The sequence below is a fragment of the Necator americanus genome, chromosome I (assembly GCF_031761385.1).
Source record: "Necator americanus strain Aroian chromosome I, whole genome shotgun sequence".
Classification (NCBI taxonomy): domain Eukaryota; kingdom Metazoa; phylum Nematoda; class Chromadorea; order Rhabditida; family Ancylostomatidae; genus Necator; species Necator americanus.
The window spans coordinates 28,293,111-28,307,729 of NC_087371.1; the positions used below are offsets into that span (position 1 = coordinate 28,293,111).

The 14,619-nt window shown below is 39.9% G+C and overlaps 1 protein-coding gene across 5 annotated transcripts in view; it reads left to right on the forward strand.

The window, feature by feature from the left end:
• The window catches only part of RB195_007125 (uncharacterized protein), a gene marked incomplete at both ends in the record, with an annotated part of 45,790 nt that overhangs the window by 25,160 nt on the left and 6,011 nt on the right, over positions 1 to 14,619 (forward strand). For 2 of the 5 annotated variants that reach the window (XM_064180585.1, XM_064180587.1), the window contains 23 exons: positions 2,688 to 2,756; positions 2,843 to 2,959; positions 3,531 to 3,719; positions 4,337 to 4,415; positions 4,485 to 4,659; positions 4,734 to 4,914; positions 5,481 to 5,609; positions 6,436 to 6,543; positions 6,618 to 6,755; positions 6,829 to 7,026; positions 7,291 to 7,422; positions 10,022 to 10,175; positions 10,241 to 10,475; positions 10,530 to 10,726; positions 10,779 to 10,945; positions 11,025 to 11,171; positions 11,230 to 11,382; positions 11,444 to 11,529; positions 11,598 to 11,726; positions 12,928 to 13,129; positions 13,186 to 13,317; positions 13,393 to 13,413; positions 14,090 to 14,614. In XM_064180585.1, coding sequence (XP_064037444.1) covers positions 2,688 to 2,756; positions 2,843 to 2,959; positions 3,531 to 3,719; positions 4,337 to 4,415; positions 4,485 to 4,659; positions 4,734 to 4,914; positions 5,481 to 5,609; positions 6,436 to 6,543; positions 6,618 to 6,755; positions 6,829 to 7,026; positions 7,291 to 7,422; positions 10,022 to 10,175; positions 10,241 to 10,475; positions 10,530 to 10,726; positions 10,779 to 10,945; positions 11,025 to 11,171; positions 11,230 to 11,382; positions 11,444 to 11,529; positions 11,598 to 11,726; positions 12,928 to 13,129; positions 13,186 to 13,317; positions 13,393 to 13,413; positions 14,090 to 14,614 — 3,663 coding nt within the window. Of the gene's footprint in view, positions 1 to 858; positions 1,396 to 2,687; positions 2,757 to 2,842; positions 2,960 to 3,530; positions 3,720 to 3,848; positions 4,185 to 4,336; positions 4,416 to 4,484; positions 4,660 to 4,733; positions 4,915 to 5,480; positions 5,610 to 6,435; positions 6,544 to 6,617; positions 6,756 to 6,828; positions 7,027 to 7,290; positions 7,423 to 10,021; positions 10,176 to 10,240; positions 10,476 to 10,529; positions 10,727 to 10,778; positions 10,946 to 11,024; positions 11,172 to 11,229; positions 11,383 to 11,443; positions 11,530 to 11,597; positions 11,727 to 12,927; positions 13,130 to 13,185; positions 13,414 to 14,089; positions 14,615 to 14,619 lie in introns of those variants that run through there. The other 3 variants (XM_064180586.1, XM_064180588.1, XM_064180584.1) reach the window with 3 other exon arrangements.

Consider the following 14,619-nt stretch of genomic DNA (forward strand, 5'->3'; position numbering starts at 1 on the left):
CCAGGATTATCTACATGTCATTTATAAGACCGTAGAAGAGTTTTGTTTTGCAGCCACGTAGTTGCCTGCGTTTTATTTGCTCTTGTATTTTCCAGTGGAATTCTTTGTGAGCGAGGGAAGCTAATATTTCATTTTTTTTTCTCGAAAACATGTGGTAATTAAATTACCGATTCGAATTATTTATCCGAAAAACACCTTTCTGCGAACTGAATTGTACTCTTATTTGGGCGTGGTTGCAAATCTGGCAATCCAGTGAACATCTTTTGCGGAACTACCCATCTTTTGAAGTAGAAAGTTTGCAGTAAAGCTCTCAAATTTGTGGATTTATCTGTGACTAAAAGACTAAAAAAAGAATGGAAAAAGACTAAAAATATAGAAAGAGGAAGGAGATATGAATACTGTGACTCTTCATTTTTTTATGGATAAAGAATCACTTCAAATATTAGTCACTAAATTATAGAATAATATGAAGAAAATTAGAGTATCTTTTGCGGAACTAACTATCTTTTTCCATTGTTAAACAAAGATGAGTAAACGCTTTCGCTCCTTTTTGCTACAGTTCTATGTAGGGTGTGCCTTCTCGGACAGCCAATCAATTCTCATACTGTACAAATGGATGTGTTCTGCAGTTATTCGTGGGAACTGCCGAAGACAGTCGGCAATGTTGTTCCATCCATGACTCATTCTTCCTTGAAGAGCCGTCCTTTGTATTCGCTGTGCTCGTTTCTGTTTTGCAGTCAGTTTTCCCTTACTTTTAAAAGCTTTCGCTGTTACTGGGGAAGGCGAAACTGTCAAAAAATCGTATATCTTTGAGTGCTTTTCATATTTTGATTGGCATTTGCTGCTGTGGATACTCTCATGTCTTTCGATTACTTTGTCAATCGAGGACGGGCAACAGCAGCGGAGGGAACAGGTCGCACATCAACTGCGGTTGCGGACGCCGGTGTCGGTGCAGGCGGGGCGACGGTGTTTGGCGGGGCGGGTCCCCATCAAACCCATCCCTGTACGCGCTGCGACGCGTGGAATGTTCCTGCGAGTCTAGCACTTCTACTACTATTCTTCATCTCAACTGTACTCACCATGTACAAAGTACTACGATCATATTCTAAGAAGGCAGAGCGTAAGCAAGAAGTATCCCGTGGCAGCGACCGAAACGGACATATAGCCAGCAATTACTACGACGAAGCTCATCACAAAGGGTACGAAAATGGTCATCATGCGAATGGACAACTACTGGCTGTAGACAATAGGCATTTGAGTAACGCCCACGCTGCACAGGCTTTCTCTGAAAGCAGCTCGTATGAGACGAGGGAACATTTCGAGCGCAAGGTACAACGTGTGAAGAAGACCCGAGGGGAGCGGGAACGCTCTCGTAGTTCTCGCAGAGGAGACGAGGTAATGGGTACTCTGAAGCTCATTCATCATACATTCGTATTTATGCTTGTTTTTTTTTCATACTGGGTCAGTGAGCGAAAAATTCTGTACAAAGGACATAGCAAAGAAGTTCGATTGAAGAGCATAGTCTGAAAAGTGACTATGTTCTTTTCACAATACTGGTTGTAATGTCTGGGTTCTAAAACGAGCACATCTTCCGAATTCAATCAATTTATATGTATTATATGAAGCATTTCAATTGTATACAATTTGTATAACGTAGTTCAGTGGGAAAATATCCCAATTTCTTCATTTTATCGCGCATCTTATTGATATCTCAACCTATCGTCGAATAACCTTGTCTTCTCTCGTTGTGTGCGCCTCGAACACCTTGACCTTTCCCAGTGTGTTTATTGCGGTTGGTTCTATAATCGTCGCTGATGCTAACACGCGGAAAACTAGATTTTGCTTGCTCACTACTATTTCTATGGTATAAACTGTGCTAGATTCCTCAATTCAATCGCAATTATAGTAATTCAAGAAAAAATTTCCAAATTGCTATACTTTCTCTACGTCTCTCATGGAAAGAATTCGGAAACGTTTTCATAAAGAGCTGCCTTGTTACGTCCATTTAATATACGCTATCGAGAAGTGATAGCTAGAACGGAAAATGGTTCGATCAGAATCTGGTTTTGGAACCTTGACTGCTTCGCTTTGCCAGCCACGCCCTGTTACAGTGCCCGATCAGTGCGTAGGTATTCAGAACCGACGGGCACCCTGACATACGTAATTAATGAAATTGTTGTTACGGGACGTCCAGTTAGAGTGGTCACAACACAATCATATGTGAGTGTAACGGAGTGGTTTGTGCATACTATGCTTAGGTGGGGTGGAAAGGTGGCCCTCGTACACGTTACGTGTGCGCGGGAGGTTTGTATAAGTTTTTTGTTTCGTTGCCGAGTGAGCAAAGCAACGAACTTCTCTCGATTCGCTCACTTCAGCTCTTCTACTGGGAGCTCTTAGCCAAAAGGCAAACATGAATAGCGTTTGTACATATGACGATCATTCTGTTTCGCCCCGACTTCTAGGCGCATATGTTCTAAGACGTGACCGTGTTCGTAACAGAGCACAGATGAATGGAAAATTGGTTACTGTTGAAAATGAATTTGCTAAGGTCATTCATTCGTAATCAGACTAGTTCACTCCTATGCAGCTCGGCTGTTTGAATCCTTTGCCTGATCCAAAACTTGTCCAAAATTGCGCAAGTGCGCGCAGGTTGAGTGTTTCAATGTCCATTATCGTATGGTTTTCAGGTCACTGAGGCGCTACACGCAAGCGATGCATCTTCGGCTCGTGATGCTCTTTTGCAATGGGCCCGAAAGGTAGTGTAATTCGTGTAATTAACTGTAACTGGTAACAGTGCATTTGCTCAAATTTTCACCAATCATCATAATTTTCATCTTTTTAGGTGACCAGCGGTTATCCTCGTGTAAATGTGACCAATTTTTCCTCCTCGTGGAAAGATGGTCTTGCTTTTAATGCGATTCTTCACCGGTACAGACCGAATCTCATTGACTGGAACAAGGCAAGTTCATCGAATGATTAAATTGGTTCATTAAGCTTCTTTTTCATAATTACTCCAATTTTTCCTTCCTCTTTTGAGTGCTTGTACTTTGCTGAATTTGGTAGCCGTGGCGAAACGGCAGCACGATGAGTAGCGTTTGAGTCACACCGAATGTAGAAATACGTGCGCGATATGAGTCAACTGACAGTACATGCAACAATGCTGGGTGGGGTGAGGCATTGCGTGGGTGGGTGGGGAAGTATTTTTGAGTCGGATGGAGCGGGTAGAAGATGGGATGTCGTTCTGTTATAAGAATAATGACCAAATTTTCCTTAGGTAACCCCTCGGAAACGCAGTTCATGCGATCGCTAATAATTGTTACGAATCGTATGCGGATGTTGTTGAATATAATTAGGTTTTTATGTTGGGGCACATGCAATGTGTTGTTGGTTATCAGAGAAAGGGGAGCTGCTGCATTATTCGCTTGATGGATTAAGGACAAATCTCTCTGATACATTCCCATATTTCGTATTCTTACGCTCTCATTCGAATTTTGTTTTCCAGAAAAAAAAACTAACGTTTATGACTGTAGGTCAGCGACTCGTCAGTGTCGAACCGCGAGCGTCTTGAGACCGCCTTCGCAGCAGCGGAGAGGGAATTTGGTGTGGATCGACTACTCGATCCACAAGATGTCGACACGGATCATCCAGATGAGAAATCCATCATCACCTACGTCTCATCTCTTTACAATGCTCTACCACACCTTCCCGAACTCACTAAGGTATTCTTCATCTTTTGTGTTTGTACCTGCTAAAATTATTAACAGCACGTGATTTGCACATGAGTTTAACGTTATCCCAAGTGTTTTGTGTGTCACTAACCTTGAACTAACACTGCATTTACATCACAGCTTTTATCGCTGCAACAACGATACATTGTGGAAGTACGGAAATGGATGGAATGGCTTGATAGATCGATCGTTTCTATGAATGATCCGATATCGACAATATCAGCAACCGAATCCTTAGCAGAAATGGAAAAATTTCGTACTGAATCCCGAACAATCTATGAAGAAGAGTATCATCGTTTACTGGAAACATACGAATATTTGCATCGTCACTTGTCTGGCACTGAGCACTTTTGTATCCCACATAATTACACCGAGCATTCGTTGACTAATGCATGGCTGAATCTCACTCAACTGAGTGAGAAAAGATTTAACAGATTGCAATCGGCAATCGTAGAGGTGTGTTTTTGCTTTATAAACACTGTCTTTTCTACTAATATTACTTACTATTTTATCAGAACGTGTCGATCGCTTTCATTGTGCTAGTGTAGTTGTTCTTTTCTATAATATTGATTACCGCGATGATCTCTTCGAGGACGATTCTATTGCAGAGCAACTTGAGTGACCTGATAAGTAGACTGACAAGAGGAATTGGTATCACTAACGAGAAACTCGACCTAATACTCAATCGTGAGTAAATTTGTTTAGCGCTCACTCTTAGCTCTCAATTACTGTGTTTGTTTATGTTCAATTTTTCAGGTATCGAAGAAGTGGAGTCACGTGTGGACTCAGCTCGCGCCGGAGAAATCGAACGAGCAGTAAACGAAATCGTCGATGATTTGAATGCGTTAGAGATTCCCATTGGAGGATTCTTTGAAGATGTTGAAGAACTAAAAGCAAATAATCATCCAGAAGCGAATGATTTCTATCGACAGTAAGTAGCATACACTAAAAAAAGTGGTGTGTTATATACAATAAGTTTTATTTGCTGATCATTTTCCCCTTCAGAGTATATGGACTCCATCAACGTCGTACTGCTTATTTGGATCGTCTCACTAACCAAATACTTGTTCGCCTTGGTGTGCGCACTGAGACTCTAAGAAAGGAGAACGCTGCACGCCTTGAATCCATTCGTACTGCGTCATTCAACCGTGTCCAGGAATGTATTGAATGGGTTCGCGTTCGATTGGTGAGGATTCTCGTGCCGGGGTTTTACCATTATTCATTCATAAGACATTTTTCCTGGGGTTAATCAGCAATATTTGTGAATCGTTACCTATTTTTGCTCGCAACAGGGCCTCTTTATGAGTTCCGATTCCTTTTCCGAAAAGAAAATGATCATTCACGCTTTTCTACAAACAGAAATTGATCTGATAGTCCAGCAATGAGCTGCCTTCCACGTCTAAGTTAAATATTTTATTTGTTTTTTAATTTTAAAGAGAAGATACCTGGAAGAAAAAAGGAATTCTAATCGTCATTTTTTTTCTGAAATATAGAACACGAACTACATTCCCTACCATGAAAATCATTTCTCTCTTTACAATCCTTTTTGCGCCGCTTTTTTTCTATTTGCCTAAAAAAATGGTGGGTAACAGAAAGACCTGTCCTGTAGAGGAAAAACATTGAGATAAAAGAATTGGGGGTAAATGTTTCAAAAAAATTATAGAGGAGAAACAAAAGTGAAAATCAAGTCGTCGGGTAAATCTGGAAAACACAAATAAGTTACGGCTGCACATCACTCCAGTTGACTTGCAGGAAAAACTCTCCGAAATGGAATTCTTAGAAGATCTGGAGACATTAGAAGAGATGTTTGAACAACATAAGCTAGACAATCGGGATATTCAGGATTTCCGTCAAAATGTAGACGAATGCATTGCACGTCAGGTAATGTTCTTTGATTCTTGTGCTAGAGAAAAATATTCGAATAAAATTCAATGACATTGATTGTTGAATGTATGCGATGTTTTTTTTTTTTGAACGAATGTGATGTATTGTTGAGCAGTGCGCGGAGACGGCGCATTTCTGGCGCTGTATGCGTTTCCTGTATCTTTGGCATGCGCGGGCGCGTGGCTAGTTTTTGAATGTTTGTGTGTAGTTGTATGCTGCTCGTAGCGGTGTCGGCGGCGACGATGCTCCGACGCAGTCACACCTCACTGAGCGAAACCGTTTTCGAGCGAGGGGATGGGGTTACGTCGGGCATAATGAGAATTTTGTCGGAAATGGTAAGCATTTAGCGGTATGATAGATACCACATGTAGAGTGGACTTTTATTTAACATTTTAAACATTTTTTTTGTAATTACGCATAGGTGTGCCATAAAACAGAAAAAAAAACAGGGAAGAATAGCGCCTGCTAGAATTTTGAAATTTACGAATTTTGAAGTAAAATTTTTACATTTTACAGCAAAGTTGGCCCTTTCCGGCAGATTGTGTGGTGGGTTGATAGGTTATTCCCTTGCTAAAGAAAACAAAAAACCTCACGCGTGCTTCTTTTCGCAAAACGCAGAATGTTACGGTAGAACAACGCTTTCCAAGGTCTAGGTGACAAACAGGTGTTGAATTTGACTCAGCCGACGTCACATATTGTTCATCAGCTTTTGTGGATGTTGAATAGGGACGTATGGATAGAAAAATCTTGAGCTGGATAGATTTGCGATTTCATATTTCCTCTTTTTTCATTTTTTTCTTCCGACTTATCCTCTAATTTTTAGGCTGAGGTCTCAGCAGAGGACACTTATGAGTACTGCGAACTTCTTCGTGTACTGGAGTCCGAATATCAACAGTTGAGAGATTTATCTGCCGGAAGAATGCTTGACTTGGTAATATTTTTAAATTCAGAATGATCGAGGTTCCAGGAAATCCTATATTGCAACCGTTTGACAATTACTTTTAGGACTCTTTGATCGCTTTTGTACGAGCTGCACAGTTGGAACTGGTCTGGGTTTCGGAACGTGAAGAGATCGAAGTGACGCGTAATTGGTCAGACATCAAGCAGTTGGATCTTCCGATGTTAACAAACTACTATAAGCAGGTCTTTATTCATACATTCGAGAACACGAACGAGAAATTTTAACGACGAACACGTGGGGAACCGTTTCTTTCAGCTTCTTCATGAGATGGAATTGCGCGAGAAACAGTACAACGATGTACATAATCAGGGAGCGGCTCTACTCAATCAGGGTCATCCGGCTGTTCATGTTATCGAAGTGTACTTAAGAACCATGCAAAATCAATGGGATTGGCTACTAGCTTTGAGTAAATGCTTGGAAGAACATTTACGAGATGCACTCAATCTAAAATCGGTTAGTTTTGGAAACCTTGGTGACTTGTCAAAGTTCAGAGTTAGAGTATATATTTGCTCGAATTCACCTGAAGGAGGAAAACACAAAAAAAAAATGTAAAAATCCAGAACAGGAACTCCTTTTTAAAGGTCTAACATCAGCAGAAGTGAATCTGCTTCATGAGAAAACATGGAACAGTTTTAATTACAATAAATTTTAAACTGCAAAAAGTTTGAACTAAGAAGTACACGTCTTTTATGTTTCGTACACTGACTCAAATTCCAGTTCACTGAGGAGGCGGCGGACGCTGAAGCGTGGATGGAAGAGCAAGCTGTTCGCCTGGAAAACAATTATAATCGCACAGACTTCGATTTGGAAGAAGGAGAAAGATTACTTCGTGAATTGGATGAAATGAAGGTTTGTTTCCCGTTAAATTTGGATAGTATAATTCAACTGAAGAATTCACTGAGTACAGAATCAAATTCATCAAAAATTAATCATGTCAGGAATTATTTAATCACTTAGTTGAGCTAGGTCTTCTGACGAAAAATTGAAACCAATAAAAACTGTCAAGCCTTCGCAAAAGTTAGACGAAAGCATCACTTACTGTTCAAGTTGCAGTGCTGTCGTGATTCAGGATCAGCATATATTGTGGGATCACGTTTTGTCACACTGATAAGCGAATCGGCTGAAAATTGAATATTCTCGTTCCGAATTTTCAATCATTAAAATTGATAGCAAAAATCAACTTAAAAATTCTAGTTTTTTCTCCCGGATATTCCCGGAAAGCTTGGTCACATTCGAATCACCGAATCAAATGAAATATCGGGGATTGGGGACTGAAAATTTTTAGTAATAATATTGAAAGTTAAATAATTGGTTTACATAACAAACCTAACCTTGTAAGAGTTTTATGAGCTGCGAGATCTTTATCAGATCTTGATGAAATTATCGTTGCGGGATCTGTTTCAGTGCAGAGTTCATTTCGGCTTATTTGGATCTGATCTTCCTGGTTTTTTTTTTCTCGTATTCCCTTTATTCTAAAGATGTCTTGATTTGTCCTCATTTAACCAATTAAAATTACCTCTTGGGAGTACTGTACCCCTTGTTTTTCATAGATTCTTTGTGTCCTTCCGTTTCTATCCTTTTTTTTTCGTTCTCTCGCTTTTTTTTACTTTCCCTCGTTCGTACTATGCCCTAAGTCAACAATTAAAAAGTTTGACTTCACATTACACATTTTTGCACGTTGTTTTCAGAGAACGCTCAGAAATTTCCCATATTTTTAACGGTGTTCAGACACCTATGAATCTTTACGCTGCAACTATTTTAAGCTTCTTTTTCAGTTGTTGTTATTTGAGGTGCCAGCTTGCTATTAATTTGCAAATTAAGGTGAAGTTTCAAATTTTCAAATTTTCAAATTCACAAATTGAGGTTTTAATTTTTAATTTTAACAAAGTTTACAACTATACCATCAATTTTTTAGAATAGAAAAAATAAGATTAAGTGAATAGAAATGTTTGCTTTCCGATAACATGAAAGCAGGAAACTTTATTTTCAATTATCAGGAGATCTATGTAGATGACTCTGCATTTTCGAAGACAGTGACTGAAAAATTGAAGAAAATATTCAGCTCTGAGTTTGGACACAACGGTAGAAGGTGCTGATCTTGAAAACCATTGAATCTTGAAAACTATTCAGCATGAAAATTCCGATGTTGTTGTTAGATCAGATTAAAGTTCTGTTATAGGTTCCGTTAGAATCTTAGAACTCACTTTGTTTGTTTCAACACAAGAAATAATTAAGAAAATTTAGTGTGAACAGAAAAACGAAGTGTAGGCATTAACGGAGGCAACACATATACATAGTGCACCGCCGTTTAAATGGCACTACTCCGTAAAAGGGATGATGTATTCGTGAACGGTCCGTGAATAACCTCGAAGTGCAGTTAGCAATGAGGTCACCCAGGAGGTCGTTAAGGCGAAGTCGACAGCTGCATTTAGAACGGTCACAATTCCCGTAATCATTAATTTTGATAACTATCGCATGTCAGTTTTCAAAGAGGATTTTTTTAAGGGTTTGACTGCTTTGAAATATCAGGCAATAATGCATGAATATTTAAAGTAAAACGAATAAATGTGAATTTGTGTTTTAGTTGACTTGCTTAATAGAACTCCATTCTTTTGTCTTCAAATACTGTAAAAATTCCTTTAAATCTTGGAAATTTTGAAAAAAAAAGAAAAGAGAAAAGAAGAGAAAAAAAGAAAAGGAAAAGAAAGAATTCTTTTTGTTAATACTATGCACTTCTATCATTATTTTGCCCGTTAATACTTTGTAAGGAAATTGTTCTTCATTGTTTTTGAACTTCCCTATCATTTTCCGTTCCCCTTTAATAAGTTTGGAGAGGGAGAGAGAGCGAAGGGGGATTTATTTGAAAAAAAAAGATTACATAAGATATATGACAAGAGTATAATATCATAATTGAAAGAAATGACTTATAAATTACATTTGGTGATACATTTGGCCACCTGAAAGTTTAACTGGGTGGCTTTTTTTCGGCTTAGATACACATTAGTCTGCATCTTTTTTGAAATGATAATAATAATAGTTGATTAATTAGCTAATTTGGCAATTTTTTGTATACACTGATGTGAGTAGTCTATTACTGTCCAGGACTAAATTATAGAATAACCACTACGCAATCTATAAACACTAAAAAAACTGAAAACTAAAGAATAATAATGATAAATAAGTTAAAATCTTTGAAAAATTAGTTTTTTTAAAATAATGCCTGGGTTCGTTGGTCCACAAAAACATCCGAAGGATCCAAAATCCACCAACATTTTCTTATAGGCCACTTTCCTGTTTCAATACTCGATAAAAGATGCTTTTAAAAAATTTAAATAAAAATATTAAATAAGTAATAATAACAAAAGAATTAAAAATGGAAATTAAAGAACTGATTCATTCACTATTGGAACCTATGACTACTTATTCTTCCATACATTTTTGTTTTCAGGACATTCTGAACAAGTACCACTCAGTTTTGATGGCGCTCACCGAACGTTGCGCTACGATCTCACCGCTTTGGCAGCGAGGAGAACGGATTACGCGACCTATCGCTGTGACAGCGTTGTGTGATTATTCGGATAAGAATGTGCACATCAAAGCCGGTGAGTATGAAGTAGGAACTGGATTACCGGATTAAAATCCTACAAAATTAATTTTTTGTTCACAGGCGACGAGATAACACTATTGGACAATTCTGATCTCATCAAATGGGTCGTCCGCGATCTATCTGGAGCTGAAGGAACTGTTCCGTCGGTGGTGTTCCGCATTCCACCTCCTGATCCTAAACTGACAGCTTATTTGAACCGCCTTCTACAACAATTCGAGAAACTGAGGAAGTTATGGGAGAAGAAACATCGTATGGTTCGCTTCAACATGGTATTGAACACCATGAAAACCATCCAGTAAGTTCATCATCTACTCCATTGAGTAAAATCCACCAAAATTCGCATTTACAGAGGTTGGGATCTGGACACATTCAATGCAATTGATCCTGACCAACGTGACGCTATCATGCGCGCTCTAAACGACGATGCTAACAAATTACTAGCTGAGATGGATCCGAATGACCCTCTTGCCTTACGTTTGAAAGAGGAGCTTAGGCGCACCAATGAACACTTCTGGAACCTCTTGAATGCCAGTCAGAAGCCGCCTGGTATGCAACTTTTTACCCCTTTTTTTATTCCCATTAACGTGTTTTGCTTCAGAGCCTGATCATTCATCGTTGTTCGATGAGAAGATCGGTGACCTTCTTAGAAAGTTGGAGGACGCTTGGCGAAAGCTTAACGATAACGCTGGAAAACCAATTTCGAGAACTCCAGCTGAATTAGAGGGGGTAATAGTCGATCATAAGAGCTTTGAAGATGCCCTACAGGTACCATTTTGCTTCTTTCTTTTTTTCTAAAGATTCTTGGTTATTACTTTATGGATTCGAATATTTCCTTACGTTGTAGGCTTTGGACGCGGACGTAGCCAATGTCAAGGAACTTTTCCGGCAACTTCCGAATCCTACCCCTACCCAACGCGTCAACAGTGACCGCCTTAACAGCCTCTGGGAGGACCTTTGGGATTTGTCACGTATGTATGTGGAGAGAATTAAGGTGAGACCACGTTTATTCTGTTTAACTTTTGAGATATGAATCGTTTAATTCATCGCAGGTCCTGGAATCTGTCCTGAACGGAATCCTCGAGGTGTCGGATATCGTTCGAGCGCATGAGATCACCTTGAACTCGTTCGACGACCTACCTGCAGCTCTTGACAAACTACGCGGTCATCATTCACAACTTTTAGAAATGAATATGGTGCTACAGGTACGATTCGAGAAAAAAAAACCTCTTCATGGTGGAATGCATCGATGCATGTTGTTTTCAGCAACAACAAACTGTCATAGATACCTTGAACAAGAACGTCGCTCTACTAAGACAACATGTAGCTCGTACACGTATCGGCCAGAGCAGGTGACTGTTGCTAATGAGTGCATCATCTCATTTTTAGTTCATCTTTTGAACCAGTAATCCTATTTCAGTCATCCAGACGTTGACAGGATTGAGGATGAGGTCCAACAACTCAACGTACGATGGGAGAACGTTTGCGCTCAAGTAGCTGAGAGACTGAAGGCTGCCGAACGTGCCCTTCAAACACAGATGGTCTACAGGTTCGTACAGAAACAAGTTTTCCAGAGTCTTCCACAAGACATGCACAGATCCCTTCTTTCGTTTGTTATCTGTGTCTTCTTTAGTAATTTTGATGTTATATACGAACCATTGATGAGTGGAAAAAGGATGTTCATATAAGTCTTCAATTCCAAGAATCAACGGTAGCAACAGTTATAAATTAGAAAATATGTAAAATAAGTATAAAATATATAAAAATACGAATGAAATATGAGCATAAAATATAAAATATAAGATACGTATTTGTGAAAAAGGTTATGGAATTAGCTCAGGATAAAGATAGTCATGATTTAATCTACTTCATACAAATTTTACCACATAAATATGAGTGTGATTTCCTTCGACGACGCGTGAAAGCGGAGCGGTAGTCTTGAAGAGTGGAATCCAGAAGTTGCAGTTTTGCCAGATTTGCATCATGGCACGATCGACCTAATTTCTTTTGTCTTGCATTTATAAATTGAAAGAAGCTGATTGATTAGCTACCGCGGAGCGATCAGTTAGACCGCTTTATAAGCCCTGCCCCACCCCTCACCCCTAAAGTGTGGATGACGGTTTTTATCCTGAGCGCCATCACTTTGGCTTCTTCTTAGTTCGCTGATCGACCGAAGTGAACAGAATGAAATTTTTATTACTTTTATTTAAATGAATAAAAACAACATATCTGTTCGTTCATCTTATCTTTTAATCTCTCGAGAGGCGCTACTTTTTCGTGGTCCTCCTTCCATAACGGCAGCGGAAAGTTGCTATGGAAGAATCCTTTTCGAAACTACGAAATGGAGACGTGAAAGAAAGTTTCGAACAGTTTTCAGTAGTTTTCTCAAAATCAATCTCGGGAACAAAACTCACCCTATAATAGAAAGCTTATGAGTATGTAAGTATGACATTGTTTTATAGTGTATGGAGCGTTCGACCATTATTCGTTACGAATATTTAATTAAATGAAATATTGGGACCATTTGTAGTTACCAGGTGTAAATACTTTCATATATCCGAGAGGAGTCTCTTTTTTGCTGCCCCTCGTCCTCATATTTTCTAACATATGATAAAATTAGTAACACTTTACCAAGGAAAAGGAAAGAGTGAACGACTTTTCATAACGCTTCTCACCATAAGAGTGTGAGCGATTGAACGATTGACTCAGTGGCCAACGTCTCCGTTGTCTTAATTAATTTTTTTTTTCAGAAGCGAATATGAAAATGAAATGGCATGGTTGGATCGTGTCGAAGAAACGATTAATAAATTACGCAAACCAGAAGAACTACATCCGGAACAATACCAACAACAACTTGATCTTCTTGTAGCTGAATACGCTCAACTTCAAGAACGCACGGAAGCGATTGAAAATGTGAACAGAGAAGGAGGCAAATTTATTCGTGAAGCAAAGGTGATTATTCGCATCATTCAGTCATTTTGTGCCGCAAATTTCCATCCTATTTCTAGGGATACGATAGCCGCATGGGTCAATTCCATGACACAATTGTGGGGATTCATGGACCTGCGATAAAACAAGAGTTCCGTCGTACAAAACCACAACCGAAGAATGGAGCTCAAATAGTGACTGAAGAGTTAGAGGCGCTGAACAGAAGATTTGCTCAATTGAGCAGTTTAATCCTTGAAAGACGCAACAACATGCAAGTGTTGATTCAGAATTGGAAGCGACAGAAGCAGGTACGTCGGATCTTTTTAATACATAAAATACACGTATCGGCAGCCTTTTCACTAAATATTTGTCCATTTCAACACGTCTCGCTTCACGTCCGTTAGTAAGATGTTCTAGTTTTCGTTTGAGGCAGCCGATTCATGTGTATTCTATCACTTTTGTTTTTTAGAATTCACGGAAAATCACCGCTTTGTCCACTGGGACGGTCTTGGCAATTAACCATTGTGCCCATATCACAAGCCGCTGACATACAACATTAATTGACCCTAAATGTTGAACAATTAATCCAACTAGCTATCTGCCGTTTAACTTATTTCAGCTATGCTAGTTTTTTGTACTTGCAACTCCCACTAACTATCCGTAGGATTGTTTTTAGGTCCTGTGGCTGTGGTCCAGACAGCTGCCGCCACTGGTGCAGCTTGTGCTAGAATTGTAACGGAGAATGTTACGTGTGTAGAGTACTTCCTAGGTTTTTCAGTTTCGTGTGTGCCGTTGTTTTTGAGTGTTCATTTCGTTCTCATGCTTGTGGCTGTCTCCTGCCCGCACGATCTCCACTCACCGCTATCTTCTGTGTGCTTCTCGCTTTCACTCCAGTGGCACGTGCGGCGGAGATTTTCCGAGTGCTTTGACATGTCGTGTAGTGTGAGTGGATAACTATGTAGGCTTGGACTTGGCACTTTACAGGAGGAGGAAGACAGAAGGAAAGCTGATGAAGAAGCGAAACGCCGTGCATTTGAGGCAGCTCGTTTGAAGGCTCTTGAGGATGCAGATAGACTGAGAAGAGAGCGAGAAGCCGCAGAAGCTGCGCGTCGTGCCGCTGAAGAGGCGGACAGAGCAAGACGACTCGCTGAAGAGGCAGATAGAGCTAGGAGAGCAGCTGAAGAAGCTGAAAGGCGGCGTCGAGAAGAAGCAGAACGCAAACGAAGAGAAGATGAGGACAGAAAGAGACGAGAGGACGAGGATCGTCGCCGACGTGAAGAAGAAGAAAGACGAAGACGCGAAGAGGCAGAGAAAGAAAGACGGCGACGAGAAGATGAAGATAGAGATAGGCGACGACGTGAAGATGAAGACAGAGAAAGGCGACGACGTGAGGATGAGGACAGAGAGCGACGTCGACGAGAAGAAGAAGAAAGGCGTCGACGAGAAGAAGAAGAAAGGCGTCGTAGAGAAGAAGAAGAGAGGCGACGTAGAGAACAAGAAAAAAAGAAGGTAAG